The sequence below is a fragment of the Lactuca virosa genome, chromosome 7 (genome assembly GCF_052849685.1).
Source record: "Lactuca virosa cultivar CGN04683 chromosome 7, Lactuca_virosa_CGN04683_v6, whole genome shotgun sequence".
Lineage (NCBI taxonomy): Eukaryota > Viridiplantae > Streptophyta > Magnoliopsida > Asterales > Asteraceae > Lactuca > Lactuca virosa.
Window position 1 is genome coordinate 222,833,829 of NC_136432.1, and position 15,961 is coordinate 222,849,789.

General features: G+C 35.1%; 1 protein-coding gene across 1 annotated transcript; it reads left to right on the forward strand.

Moving 5' to 3' along the window:
* Positions 1-9,281: 9,281 nt before the first annotated feature.
* LOC145127582 (uncharacterized) lies at positions 9,282-15,666 on the forward strand. Its single transcript, XM_079062752.1, has 2 exons — positions 9,282-9,993; positions 15,629-15,666. The coding sequence occupies exons 1-2, from the start codon at positions 9,282-9,284 to the stop codon at positions 15,664-15,666; spliced, it is 750 nt and encodes a 249-aa protein (XP_078918878.1).
* Positions 15,667-15,961: the final 295 nt, after the last annotated feature.

Here is a 15,961-nt window from a genome sequence, read left to right on the forward strand (position 1 = left end):
GATTCGATTGATATCTACCACAATTACAAACAAAAAACATAATGTCAGGTCGACTTTCCGTAAGGTAAAGTAACGAACCTATCACGCTTCTGTATAATGTAAGATCAACAGGATGTTTATCTAACGAAGGAGAGAGCCTTATTCCAACCAACATTAGTACTTGTAATTTCGTGCTATTCGTCAACCCAAATTTTTCAAGCATATTCTTTGTGTATTTTTCTTGATTGATAAAAATTCATTTTCTACTTTGACGGATATTAAATCCCAGAAAGTTGTTTATTTTTCCCATCATGCTCATCTCAAATTGGCTTTTCATTAGATTTTCGAAATCTCTAGACAAAGCAGGGTCAGTAGAGCCAAAAATAATATCATCGACATATATTTGAACATGCATAAGATGATCCCCAACTTTCTTTCAAAAGAGTGTGGGATCAACTGATCCTTGTTTAAATTTTGATTGTTATAAAAAAGAGGTAACAGTTCCATACCATGCTCTTGGTGCGTGTTTTAACCCATATACAGCTTTATCTAAGATATAAAAATGATTAGGAAATTCTTCATTGATGAAACCTGGAGGTTGTTCAGCGTATACTGTTTCTTCAAGTTCTCCATTGAGAAAAGCACATTTGACATCCATCTGATAGACATCAAAATCATTGTGTGTTGCATAGGCCAAAAATATTCGAACAACCTCGAGTCTTGCGACAGGGGCGAAGGTTTCCTCATAGTCTATACCTTCTTGTTGCGAATAAACTTTAACTACAAGCCTAGATTTATTTCGAACAACATTGCCATCTTTATCAGTTTTACTTTAAAAAAGCCACTTTAATCCCACAATCGAAACATCTTTTGGTTTTGGAATCAAACGCCAAACTTTGTTTCGTTCAAATTAAACAAGTTCAGATTGCATGGAAACAACCCAATCAGGATGTTCGATAGCATCCTTGACTGATTTTGGTTCAATTTTTGAAATAAAGACATTGAACATACAAAATTCTTGATGAGTATTGAGTACCTCATTTTTAGCACGAAGTTGAGCTCTTGTTAGAACTCCATCTTGAGGATCACCAAGAACTTGTTCCTTTGGATGATTTCTTGACCATTTGTCCAATTGTGGATATGCTGGATCAAAATACAATGGTTCATCTTCGAACATTTCATCATTCTCTGAACCTACAATAGAATTATTATCATTTAGATCATGAAAATTTTCACAATGATTATTATTCGACATATTTAGCTCCCCCTCGACAATTTCATTTTCAGGTTGCTCCCCCTCAACATCATCATTTATTCTCCTATTCCCCCCCTTGAAAGAACGCTCCCCCTCAATATGAGAATTCGAATGCAAGTGCTCCCCCTTCCACTTGATCATTTGGCATACTTTCGCTATTTCCAGGAGAATGTGATGTCGATTTTAAATAAACAGCATCTTGAGTAAGTGTCAAAAAGTCCTAATGCTTTGATGATTCAAGAAGTTGATTATCTGGAGCATTGACTTCAGCATCAGTAGCCCTATCTGGAACACCAAAAAATAAATCATAATCAAAATCAGACGAATTAAGGCTTTCAGATTCATCCTTTGATTCAGTAATTATTGGTTTTTGTTCGAAACACTTTTCAACTTGTTTGATATAATAATCATCGAAAGTAAGATTGAATGTTTCTTCAATTTTCCGAGTTTGTCTATTCAACACTCGATATGCAACCGAATTATGAGAATAACCCAAGAAAATTCCTTCGTCAGCTTTGGACTGAAATTTCGAAATATTATCCTTGAGATTCATGATAAAACACCTGCAACCAAAACCATGAAAGAATTTGAAATTAGGTTTTCGGTTATTGATAATTTCATAAGGAGTAATTTTGAATCTTCGATGAACGAACGATCTATTTTGTGTAAAACATGCAGTAGAGACTCCTTCAACCCAAAGATATTGAGGAAGATTCGCATATGTGAGCATCATTCTTGCAGCTTCACAAAGAGAACAATTTCGCCTTTCAACAACCCTGTTCTACTGAGGTATGTAGGGTGAAAAAAAAATTATGTGAAATTCCTTTTTATATTAAAAGCAAATCAAGAACATTGTTCTTAAATTCGGAACCATTGTCACTCTTGATTTTTCGAACTTTCTTCTTCAAACTTGTTTCCATCTTCTTGATAAAATCAATCATTATTTAAGCAACCTCAGATTTTAACCTGAGAAAATAAACCCAAGTAAATCGAGAAAAATCATCAACAATGACTAAAATGTACCGTTTCTTGTTGAGAGTTTCAACAGTCGATGGTCCACAAAGATCAATATAAAGAAGTTCCAATAGTTCAATAACTTTCGAATCGATGACAATTAGATGTCCTTGACGATGTTGTTTCCCTTGTTCGCAAGTTACACACAAAGTATAATTATCAAATTTTAATACAGGTAAGCCTCGAACAAGATCATTTACCACCAGTATTTTAAGATTTCGAAAGTTCAAGTGAGAAAGACGTTGATGCCAAAGCCAGCTAACATCTGGTGAATCTTTCGAAAGTAAGCACACAAAGGGAACTCCAACAATTGGCTTTATGTCTAGAGTAAAAATGTCTCCTTTTCTTTTGGATTTGAGCAAAACTTCATTTGTATTGACAGTCGAAATAATGCTTCCTTCTTTATTAAACAACACTTGATTTCCAGTGCCCACAACAAGTTGGGAAACACTAATCAAATTATGTTGAAGACATTCGTCGTAAGAAACTCGATTAACAGTGAACTTCCCGTTTGCTACTTTAACATATCCCTTGACTTGACACTTTTGATTGTTACCAAACTTCACAAATCCAACATTTCCCAAACTTCGATAATCACGCAAATTTTCTTTCCTTCCAGTCATGTGACAAGAGCAACCACTATCGATATACCATTTTTCATCATATTGCTCGGCACATAGAACCTGCAATCAGTGAAAGAATTTACGTACCCAAGGCTGTTTTGGTCCTTTATGATTACTTTGAAACACATTATGAAATGAAGATCCTAAAATCCAATTACGAACTTTAGATTTGACACTATCAATTAAGTCCACTTCATTTGGTAAAGGCTCAGATATATAACATTTCGAAAGTTTAGGACTTTCACTAACTTTCTCCTTTTTCTTCTCCGATAGTGGCTTTGTTGTCTTTTCTTTCGAAACAAGGCGCCATGCCTTCGCTGAAGATGTCGAGTCTTTTGATGATGAACTGACATTCGACATTTCATTCAAATACTTTTCATTAGCATTTTTGATTTGTTGTTGAGAGTATTTTCCTGATTGATAAGACTTTCCTTTGCCTTCAATCCAATGATCAATATTTTGCACATTTGATCTACCCTTGGTATACGAAACTTTGAAAGCTTGTTTTGCTGGAGGATGAGGAAAAGTTGGTTTTTGAGGCGTGAATTTGACATTTCTTTTTTAATGCAATTGATCAAACTTTTGTTTTTCAACCTTTGACTCAAAACATTGTTGTGTAAGATTTCGATGTTGAAAAGATGTTGAGTTGGTTTTAAATGGAAATAATTTCTAAAAACCATTATTGGAAAACCTTGTTTGATTATTAGTATGAGACTTCTTCAAAGATTGTGAATTTGGCGAATTTGAAAATTTCTTTTCATGAGATGTTTGACTATGATTCATGACAAAAACTTTGTTTCTTGATTTTTGATTTTCAAAAATTCATTATATGACGTTGATTGAGACAATTGTTGTTTAGACAGAGCGGGATTTTTCTTTATAACTGAACTTGATGAAGACATTGTCTTAACCTTTTCAGTCATTGTCTTTTCAGTCTTTTTCTTTTTCAAATCATTTTGTTTCTTTCGAGACTCAACAATTTGCCAAAAGACTTTCTTTCATGCTTGTCTCTTTGAAATTCCATTTTCTTTCGAAAAATTGTCAATTTTATCTTTAAATTTTTTTCAATTTAATATCACATTTTTTGATTCAACTTCCAATTGCGTTTCAACTTCTTTCGAAATTTTTGATTTTTCAACCCATGTTCGTTGAGGTTTTTGTCTTTGAAAAGTATATGAATTCTTTGTTAGATTATTTTCTATAGTACTTTGATTAGAGAAAAAACCTTCATTCGAAGTTTTCTTATTATCTTCTTCTACCAATTTGTTAAATTCAGGCTTGATGTTATCAACATTCCCAGTAGTAACAAATACTTGATTTGGAAAGATGACATCATCTGAGCACTTGAAATTTGGATAGACAACCGTATTTGTTTCAAGATAATGAGCACCTTTTTCTTTTAACACTTTGTCAAAATATTCTGTTTCCCCATACACCTGATCAACAACAACTCTTGGAATTTCATTTTCTTTCGAAACATTAGTTGTTGAGGTTGTATCTTTCGAAATTTCCTCATTGTCCTTCTCATCATCACTACTGTCAGTTTGACTTTCTCTGACACTTACATGATCGAAATCACAAACTTTCGAAGTGGACACTTGATCAGTGTCATTCTTAACTAACGAATCATTGTATTTTTCTTTGCCTTTACTCAAAGATGTGACATTAATGACAAACAACTGAGAACAATCGATAGATTCTTCTTCTTCAATTTCACTAATTTCGCAAACATTATCAGAATTGTCTTTAACATCAGCATAATTAGATTGAAAATCAGAATTCGAATTCTCAGTTCTTTTCAAAATCTTTATTTGTTCATTCTTGGTTAAGGTTTCATTCACAATGTCAACTAATTCATTAGCATCCAAATATTCATCAATTTTCACAATTCCATAAGCAAACCTATTATCAGGAACTTTATCAAAGTCAGTTATAGTCTGTTCACAATCATAGGACACACAATCAATCTTTTCTATTTTAAAAGCTAAGAATGGTAATAACTTCCTATGTTGCTCTTTGCTTATATCAGAAGAATGATGTAAAGCAGTTAACTTTGCATATAGTCTCTTAGCTGAATTACAATAAATGTTTCTCTGAGCTAACAACATTCGAACCTCATTATTGAAATTGTCCCTATCACATATGATATTAGTAATTTGTAATTCTAGATATTCTACTCTCATTTTCATGGAATCCAACTGCTTCTGTGTCGCTAGTAATTGTGTACTAGATTTCTTAGCCTCATTGCTAGCAGAGACAACCAAATTATCAAAATAAGCAACAGTATCATCAAAAGCAGTTAATTCAGAATCGTAAGCAGTCAAAGGAATATTAAAAGACTGAAGTATAGAACGTACCTTTGTGGTCATTGGTGATTTGTCTCCACTCATCGTTATAAAAAAGCGATCAGTAATGTTCTCTACATCTTCTTCCTCGAACTTTGCATACATCGCCCCATGTGTAGGATTACGCATTTCATCACCATCAGAGTCTGATGACCACACTTGATACTTTCCTTCATCATCATCCTCTCCTCTTGCCACCAATGACAACCCTTTTGCTTTTTCTCTTACTTCTTCCTGTCGTTCGACATAATACGCTTCGTCTTTGATCTTACTTTTCTTCTCCTCTTTCTTTCAAAGCATACAACCACTTGCCATGTGATTTGCGCCATGACAATAGTAACAGTCAACACCAGAATTGCCTTTGAGCTTCTTTTCTACTTTCAAATCTTCAGACTTTGATTCCTTCTTTTCAAACTTCTTCTCCTCGTTCACTTTTCCATAAAAACTCACTTTTGTTTCACCAGTCCTTGCTTTCGAACCAAAAGGCTTTTTATAAAATTTATTGACTTTGTTATTAGAGTAAAAAGCAATGGCTTCGTCATCCGAGTTAACTATCAAGCCTTCATCATCAGAACTCTCCTCATTTGCTTCTTTCTCAGACACTTTCGAAACTAAAGCTAGTGGTCAACCTAAGCTTATCTTCGATTCTTCTCCCATCACAAGAACCTCTGACTCATGACTTTTCAGCAAGTTGTAAAGATCATTCAGAGTCGATGTATCGAAGCTCTGTTGAGTCTTCACCATTAAACTCACATTTCGCCATTCTTTTCGTAATCCCATAACAAAAGTGAGATTAAACTCCATGGTTAACTTGGTTATTCCATCGCGATTTCATTTGTAGATAAGTTCATTCAAGCGATCATAGTAAAGTTCAATAGATTCGCCTTCCTTTTGTTTGAACTCTTTCAATTCCACCAAACAATGCTTCACATAATTGATTTTGGTCTTTTCACTCCCTTGAAACTTCTCCTTGAGAGTATTCCAGATTTCTTTTGCAGATTTGCAACTAGGAACGTAGTTATAGACAACCGAAGGAAGAGCACCACGACGCTCTCTGATACACCTCTTCTCATTCTTGATCAGCCTTGTTGATTGATCAGAAACACTTTGAGTTGAAGCAGATGAACCAATAGCTTGAACATTTACTGGAGGAAGAACATTCCAGTAATACAATTCAAAAGCTCTTCATCTAGTCCATTCAAATATTATTCCATGCGATCATCCCATTGATAATAATATTTTTGAATAAGCATAAGAATCTTTGTTGAAGATCCTAGCAAATGAGAAAAAGACGTCATCGTGTTCATATTGAATTTTGCCATTGATGTACGGACGAATTCTCAGAAAAACATCAGAAATTTGAGAATTAATGGATTAATTGAATAGAAAAAACAAGGACAACACTCGATTAAACAAACTAGTTGCATAATCGAATCACAACTGAAGATCAAGGATGATTTTCCGTATCAAAGGTGCGGAAATTTTTGAATCCAAGATGAGACTCAAAATACGATTGATACAAAATGAAAATCAGATCATTGCAGTATGATTCCTGCTCTGGTACCAATTGTAGTTGTTTAATTTATCGAGTAATTAAACGAGATCAAAGTTGATAAGGAGTATGAACACAGAGAGAAAATATAATCTTGTTTCTGTTCATATTATGCTTTCGTGATACAAAGAGTTTAACACAGAAATGTGGCAAAATTTCTATGTAGTCTAAGTATCCTTCCCTACTTATAGGAAATCGAAAGCATACAAAAAATAGAAAGGGCTACATCATTACAGTTTCGAAACAACTATGCCTTTGTAATAACATTACATAACTATCAAATACAAAATAACCTTCGAACCTTACAACATACTTCGACCCTTACAACAGTGATCGCTTTGGATGATATTCAGTTCGATGAGCGCTTGAATTATATTGAGAGACCGGTGGCTATTTTTGAAAGAAAGATGAAGGCCCTACGCAACAAGGAGATACCTTTCGTAAAGGTTCAGTGGCAGCATCAGAGAGGATGAGAGTGGACCTGGGATCCAGAGATTGAGATGAGGGAGAATTTGTTGGATTAGGTGTCTAAGCCCATAACTATATTTGGTATATACTTAAATTGATAGTAGCACTGTCCTTTTGGGTTGCCATAAGACTATCAACTGGGAAGGATGATTTTGGAGAAAGGGGTTGATTTATTATTTAATTAATAAATTGAAATAAATAATTTGTTAATATATTATGAGAATAATATATTAATTAGAAATACTAATATTTGATATTTAATCAGTTTTTAATTAGAATTAATTTTGGGATTAAAATAATTAATTAAAAAATACAGGGACTGAATTGAAACTGTTCAATATTTGAGCACGAGGCAATCTAGAACCCTCCATAGGCAATGAACGGTTTTGACATGCCTTAGGGTTTCTAGAATAGTCTTTATTGGATAATCAGGAAAATGAATAATTACCCGGTTTAAGATAATCTTGGATTTGGGCTTATCTAGGGTTTCCAGACTGTGCTATAAATAGGGATGATACCCTATGATTTTTGGCCACTTGTTCTTGAAGAGTGCCAGCTGAAAATTACAACCTTCCTCCTCCTTCTCAATCATTCTTCTATTGCTAGTATTGGGTGTGAGCCATTAGACGTGTGACAATTGTGACACTTGTTCTCAAAGTCTCAACAACATTAAGGATTTGGATTGTTATTGCTACATAACAATCAAAGGTATGTTTTGCAACCCTAATTATGTAATTTTTATTATATACAAGTGTTCTAGGGTTTCAACATTGTTGGTCACGTGGTATGTTCAATTAGAGAAAACGTAGATCAATGTTAAGGTTACATGCACACATAGGATTGTTTGTTATGCTCAAAACTCATCAGTGGTATCAGAGCGTAGGTTTAGTTTTCTATTGAATTGATATTAATGTGAACTTGAACAAGGAGGAGAAAACAAAATCGTCATTCTGTTCATCAAATACGCCGTTGAGTTCTTCCAACATGACGTTTTGGGCTGTGAAATCGACCCAACACGGCGTGGTGATTGCTCACCACGGCGTGTTGAGCTGTCAGATCCTAAAAATTTGATTTTTTCAATTATCTCATGTATTGATTAGGATAATTACCTTAATATTGTTTTAATTGGATAAAACTAAATATCTTTAAAAAATGTAATTTGATATCCATATCTTGAATTCATGATTGGTTTTATTTTTTAATTTAATTAATTGAAGACTTATTTTGAAATTTTAAAATATAACCTACTATTTTTGAAAAGTTTTAAAAAATACACCCTTATATTATATGTAATATTAAATGTCTAATATTACTATATATATATATATATATATATATATATATATATATATATATATATATATATATATATATATATATATATATAAGACAAGTCAGTCGAACCGCTAGTACACCTCATTCACGAAACCGATCTATAAGGGGTATAAGGAAACTGCCAATAAAATGGCGATTGAATAGGTGTCCACTCTCACCCACCACTTCCTTTATTGGTGGAGGATCGTTAGCTGAACGAGTTTGATAGGACTCTTAATCCTCATTAATAAGTATAACGATCTATAAAGTAACTAAATACATTTTTTTATAAAATTGTCAATCTTAGTTACCTTAGGAAAAATGTGAAATTGTATGCTAATCTAGGAAATTGCACATTGCACTTTATTGGTCCTTAGTGGAGCGTGTGTGGTTAATCGGAACACAAATAGGGACTGATAATTTGCATGGTTATTCACATCTTGTTTGTGATCCTCGGTATCATAGTCACAAATGGAATAGCATAATCGAGATTACACATGCCATTCTAAAGTTCAATGATTCTCAAAATATCTAGGTAGTTCATTTAAAACTAAATTTGTTAACATTTCGTTTTTGATGGTGAAATTGGTAAATCGTCATTTACCTACCTTTATATAATTTGCAATTAGATTACAACATCCCTTTTCTAAGTTGTAAATTATTTAGTTGGATCCTAGCCTTGATATTTCATTTGGGTGTTATATTGAGGATTTTTCTTATCACTCTTTCAGATGTCTACTCCTACCGATGCTTCTAGTTCTTCTTCTTTCCACAACAACAACAACAACAACTTCTCTTTATTGAACATTTGCGCAAAGGTTCAATTGGATGGCGCCAACTACAATGACTGGATGTGCAATATCAAAATGGTGCTTTGTTTTGAGGATAAAGAATATGTCCTCGAGAAACCACTCAATGAGATCAATGAAACGAAGGCCACTTCTGAAGAAGTAGCTGCCTACGAGAAACACTACATGGATTCAACAAAAGCTGCTAGTATCATGGTGGCTACTATGACTCTAGAATTATGGAGACTTTATGAGGATTACTGGTTGTACGAGATGAACAAGGACCTTATGGAAAAGTACCATAAGCGGGCTCGTCAACAGAATTACGAGGTGGTAAAGTCCCTCATGGCGTGCAAGATGAAGGATGGTGAGTCAGTAAGCAACCACATTTCAAGAATGCAACGATACGTGGATAGGATCATCAAACTAAATGTGAATTTTGATGAAGAATTGGCAATCTACATAGTGTTGCACTCTATGGAAACTTGTTATGATCAGTTTATATTGGCCTATCATTTGAACAACAACGAAACTACTTTATCACAATTGCACAACATCCTACGAACAGTTGAAGCAGGAATGAAGGGAAAAGGTGTTGCCTCCATTCCCGCTGTTGCCCCTGTTCAAGCCATGGGTCAAGGGAAAAAGAGGAAAGGTCCTCCCAATCAGAACTGGAAGGGAAAGTCCCATGTTGGGTCATTTAGTAATGGACCCAAAGAAAATTCCAGTTCTGATGCTCCCCTTGTTTCCGACCCAAAGGAGGCCACTTGCTTTTACTGCAATGACAAGGGTCATTGGAAACGAAGCTGCCCGAAATACTTGCAAGATATCAAGAATTGCAAGGTGAAGCCAACCACGGCAGGTATTTACACTATTTTATCTAATAACTCATCATATTCTCATTCTTGGGTCCTTGATAGAGGATGTGAGCTTCATATTTGTTCTGATTTGCAGGGTCTAAGAAGAAGTAATGATGTGGAGCATGGAAGGATGAACTTGATCATGGGGAATAGGCGATCTTCACCTGTTACCAATATTGGAGTTTAGAGCTTACTGCTTAATATTGGGTTAGGGTTAGATTTATTGAATTGTTTCTACTCGTTAGAGATGACACGAAACATCATTTCATTTCATGCTTTATTAAAAAGGTTTTAGATATTCTTTTGATGACAATAATGGTTCTATTTCTGCTTATAAAAATCATTTGTTTTATTTTGAAGCTTTACCTTGTGATGGTGTGTATGAAACTGTGATGATTGTAGACAATTTAGGAAATAGTGTTTTTCATAATGATTCGTCTAATGGTATAGACAAAGCGTGCTTGTGGCATTATCGTCTTGGGCATGTCAACAAGAAACGCATGGCCCAATTCCAAAAGGATGGAGTGTTGGAATCATTTAACTTAAGGTCAGATGATACATGCGAGTCTTGTTTTCTAGGTAAGATGACAAAATCACCTTTCACTTGTTCTTGTGAAAGAAGTGAAGGATTGTTGGATCTCATACACAGATGTGTATGGGACCTTCAGATCCAGCACAAGGGATGAAAACTGATTCTGTGTGACTTTTACCAATGATTATAATAGTTATGACTATATCTACTTAATCTAACATAAGTCAGAAACCTTTGAAAAGTTCAAAGAGTTCAAACAAGAAGTCGAGAATCAATTGGGTAGGAAGATAAATATGCTTAGATCATATAGAGGCGGTGAGTATTTTAGTATCGAGTTCCACGACTACCTCAAGGAATTTGGAATAGTTTCACAATTGACTCCTCCTAGAACACCACAACTTAATGGTGTGGCTGTGAGGGATAATCGGACATTGTTGGGCATGGTTCGTTCCATGATGAGTCGAGCTTCACTTCCAATCTCCTTCTGGGCGTATGCACTACAGACTACCTCCTACATTCTTAATCTTGTCCCAACAAAGAAAGTAACCGAAACACCTCACCAAATGTGGACATGGAAAGTTCCCACGTTAGCACATATCAAAGTTTGGGGTTGTGAATCTTTCGTTAGCCGAGAGACTCATGACAAGCTTGTACCTCGAAGTGAGAGATGTATTTGCATAGGCTACCCACAAAAGTCCTTTGGATATTTTTTCTACACACCTAGTGAGAACGTGGTCTTCATAGCATGAAGGGGAGTCTTTCGCGAGAGCGAGCTCATATGTAAAGAGGATAGTGGGAGTACAATTGATCTTGAATAAATTCAAGAGTCAAAAGATGAAGGAACCTCTGAAAATGATAGGGCTCGACCTAAGGAATAAATTCAAGTTGAACCAATTGACAATTTGTTACCTCTTAGGCATTCCAGTAGAGTTAGAATGCCACCTGAGTTTTATGGTTTCCATATTACTATAGATGGTGATACGTTTATCAGTGATAATACAGTAGTAAATTTGGATGAACCTTCTAACTACAGGGAAGCAATGGAGGACCCTAAGTCATCCAAGTTGAAAGAGGCAAAGGACAGCGAGATCAAGTCCATGTATGACAACCAAGTTTGGAATTTGGTTGACAATGTACCAGGCCATAAGACAGTTGGGTGCAAATCGATATTCAAGAAGAAGACCGAGATGGATGGAAAGGTACACACTTCCAAAGCTCGACTGGTTTCGAAGGGCTTTACTCAAACCCCAGGGGTTGACTATGATGATACCTTTTCATTAGTACCTAAGATTTACTATTTTAGGGTAATGCTAGCCATAACTGCGTTTCATGACTATGAAATTTGGCAGATGGATGTCAAAACCGATTTCCTAATGGGAAGTTGGCTGAGGATGTTTATATGAGTCAGCCAGAGGGTTTTGTGGATACAAAGTATCCCAATAGAGTGTGTAATCTTGAGAAATCAATCTATGGATGAAAAAAGCTTCTTGCAGATAGAATCTTTGCTTTGATGAGAAAGTTAAAGAGTTGGGCTTTTCTAGATGTGAAGATGAATCATGTGTATATGTCAAAGTTAGTGAGAGTATAATAACCTTCCTGGTATTGTATGTTGATGACATACTTCTTTTAGGAAACGACATTCCAACCTTGCAAGAAGTTAAGTCTTGGCTTGGAAAGTGTTTCTCTATGAAGGATCTGGGAAAGGCTGTCTATATTCTAGGGATAAGGCTTTTGAGATACAGGAGTAAAAGGCTAATTGGACTGAGTTAAATTATATACTTGTATAAGGTACTAAAACGTTTTAGTATGGAGAATTCCAAGAAGGGAGAATTGACAATACAGAGTAATACCAAACTGATTAAGACTCAGAGTCACAGTACCGATGCAGAGATAGCAGAAAATGAGTAAAGTTCCATATGCTTCCTATGTTGAATCTATCATGTATGCTATAACATGTACTCACCCTGATGTGGCTTTTGCTTTGAGCATGGTTAGTCGTTATCAATGGAATCTAGGTAGAGCTTATTGGATAGCAGTCAATAATATTCTTAAGTATCTGCGAAGAACTAAGCACTAGGTCCTTGTGCTTGGTGGCAGCGACAACTTAAGAGTAACTGGGTATAGTGACACCAACTTTCAAACAAACGACGACAACTTTTGTTCTCAATCTCGCTGGGTGTTTACCCTCAATGGAGGAGCGGTAACCTGGAAAAGTTCCAAACAATAAACAATGGCTGGATTCCTGTGATACAAAGTACATAGCTGGAAGCGAAGCATTGAAGGAGGCTATATGGCTGAAAACTTCATCAGAGACCTGCGATTTGTTCCATCCATCAAGGAGCCAATGTAGATTTTATGTGATGATGATGGGGAGGTTGCTTTAACAAAGGAACCAAGAGATCATGGCAGATCAAGCCATATCGACAGAAAATATCATTTCATTAGACATAAAGTAGAAGAAGTTCATCTCGTCGTGAAGAGGGTGTAATCCGAAGAATCCAGCAAATCCCCTCACATAGGGTTTGAGTAGGATTAAGCACGTTCAGCATGCTAGGTGCATTGGTCTGAAGGTTGATATTAGTTTTAGTAGTTAGATAGTTGTTTAGAAACTTGTAACAATATAAATGTAATTGACATTTGATGATTAAATAATAGAGAATTATTTATGAGTATTGTTTACTATCTTTTGTCCATTGTTTATTATTGTGTTTCAATTTTGCATGTTTTACATCTAGAATAATTGGATCATTCAAACATCCACAGTCGATCATAAGTTTGGAAGTAAGTAGTGAATCAAGACTATCATGAATTGGGTTGTAGATTGTCTAAAGGATTTAGACATTGCAATGGTTTGCTAAAACATTCATGAGTACTTTGAAATATAGATTTAAGTATTAGATTAACCCACACTCAGAGAATTACTTCATGGAATTTATCACGAGTAATTCTAAGAAGATGATATTTTATAATCTTTAAACGGAGATATATCAGTTGTTTCTTACGAGTTGGTTGTGCATTGATCAGTGGTTTTCACAAAGTGAACTCCTATATTGCCATCCTCAACATGATCTTATATGAAGTGATAGCGAAGAGCAATGTGCTTAGTTTTCGAATGTTGCATAGGATTGTGACAAATGCGTATGGCACTTTGTGAATCACAATACAACGATATTTTCTTCATGTTGATTGCATAATCATGCAGTTGGCTTTGAATCCATATGATTTGTGAAGTGCAAGCTGCAGCAACAACATTCTCTACTTCTGTTGTGGAAATGGAAACACATGTTTGCTTTTTTGATTGCCAGCTTACTAACTTCCCATCCAGCAGTTGACATCCGTCACTTGTGCTTTTTCTATCAAGATTGCAACCCCCTAAATCAGCATCTGAAAATGCTTGTATGAAGAATCCATTTTTCAAAGGATACCACAATCCTAGAGAAATTGAGCCTTCCAGATATCGAAAAATATTATTCACTACTGTTAAGTGTGGTTCTCTGTGATTCGATTGATATCTACCACAATTACAAACAAAAAACATAATGTCAGGTCGACTTTCTGTAAGGTAAAGTAACGAACCTATCACGCTTCTATATAATGTAAGATCAACAAGATGTTTATCTAACGAAGGAGAGAGCCTTGTCCCAACCAACATTAGTACTCGTAATTTCGTGCTATTCGTCAACCCAAATTTTTCAAGCAGATTCTTTGTGTATTTTTTCTTGATTGATAAAAATTCCTTTTCTACTTTGACGAATATTAAATCCCAGAAAGTTGTTTATTTTTCCCATCATGGTCATCTCAAATTGGCTTTTCATTAGATTTTCGAAATCTCTAGACAAAGCAGGGTCAGTAGAGCCAAAAATAATATCATCGACATATATTTGAACAGGCATAAGATGATCCCCAACTTTCTTTTGAAAGAGTGTGGGATCAACTGATCCTTGTTTAAATTTTGATTGTTTTAAAAAAGAGGTAAGAGTTCCATACCATGCTCTTGGTGCGTGTTTTAACCCATATACAACTTTATCTAAGATATAAAAATGATTAGGAAATTCTTCATTGATGAAACCTGGAGGTTGTTCAGCGTATACTGTTTCTTCAAGTTCTCCATTGAGAAAAGCACATTTGACATCCATCTGATAGACATCAAAATCATTGTGTGTTGCATAGGCCAAAAATATCCGAACAACCTCGAGTCTTGCGACAGGGGCGAAGGTTTCCTCATAGTCTATACCTTCTTGTTGCGAATAAACTTTAACTACAAGCCTAGATTTATTTCGAACAACATTGCCATCTTTATCAGTTTTATTTTTAAAAATCCACTTTAATCCCACAATCGAAACATCTTTTGGTTTTGGAATCAAACGCCAAACTTTGTTTCGTTCAAATTAAACAAGTTCAGATTGCATGGAAACAACCCAATCAGGATGTTCGATAGCATCCTTGACTGATTTTGGTTCAATTTTTGAAATAAAGACATTGAACATACAAAATTCTTGATGAGTATTGAGTACCTCATTTTTAGCACGAAGTTGAGCTCTTGTTAGAACTCCATCTTGAGGATCACCAAGAACTTGTTCCTTTGGATGATTTCTTGACCATTTGTCCAATTGTGGATATGCTGGATCAAAATACAATGGTTCATCTTCGAACATTTCATCATTCTCTGAACCTACAATAGAATTATTATCATTTAGATCATGAAAATTTTCACAATGATTATTATTCGACATATTTAGCTCCCCCTCGACAATTTCATTTTCAGGTTGCTCCCCCTCAACATCATCATTTATTCTCCTATTCTCCCCCTTGAAAGAACGCTCCCCCTCAATATGAGAATTCGAATGCAAGTGCTCCCCCTTCCACTTGATCATCTGGCATACTTTCACTATTTCCAGGAGAATGTGATGTCGACTTTAAATCAACAGCATCTTGAGTAAGTGTCAAAAAGTCCTAATGCTTTGATGATTCGAGAAGTTGATTATCTGGAGCATTGACTACAGCATCAACAGCCCTATCTGGAACACCAAAAATTAAATCATAATCAAAATCAGACGAATTAAGGCTTTCAGATTCATCCTTTGATTCAGTAATTATTGGTTTTTGTTCGAAACACTTTTCAACTTGTTTGATATAATAATCATCGAAAGTAAGATTGAATGTTTCTTCAATTTTCCGAGTTTGTCTATTCAACACTCGATATGCAACCGAATTATGAGAATAACCCAAGA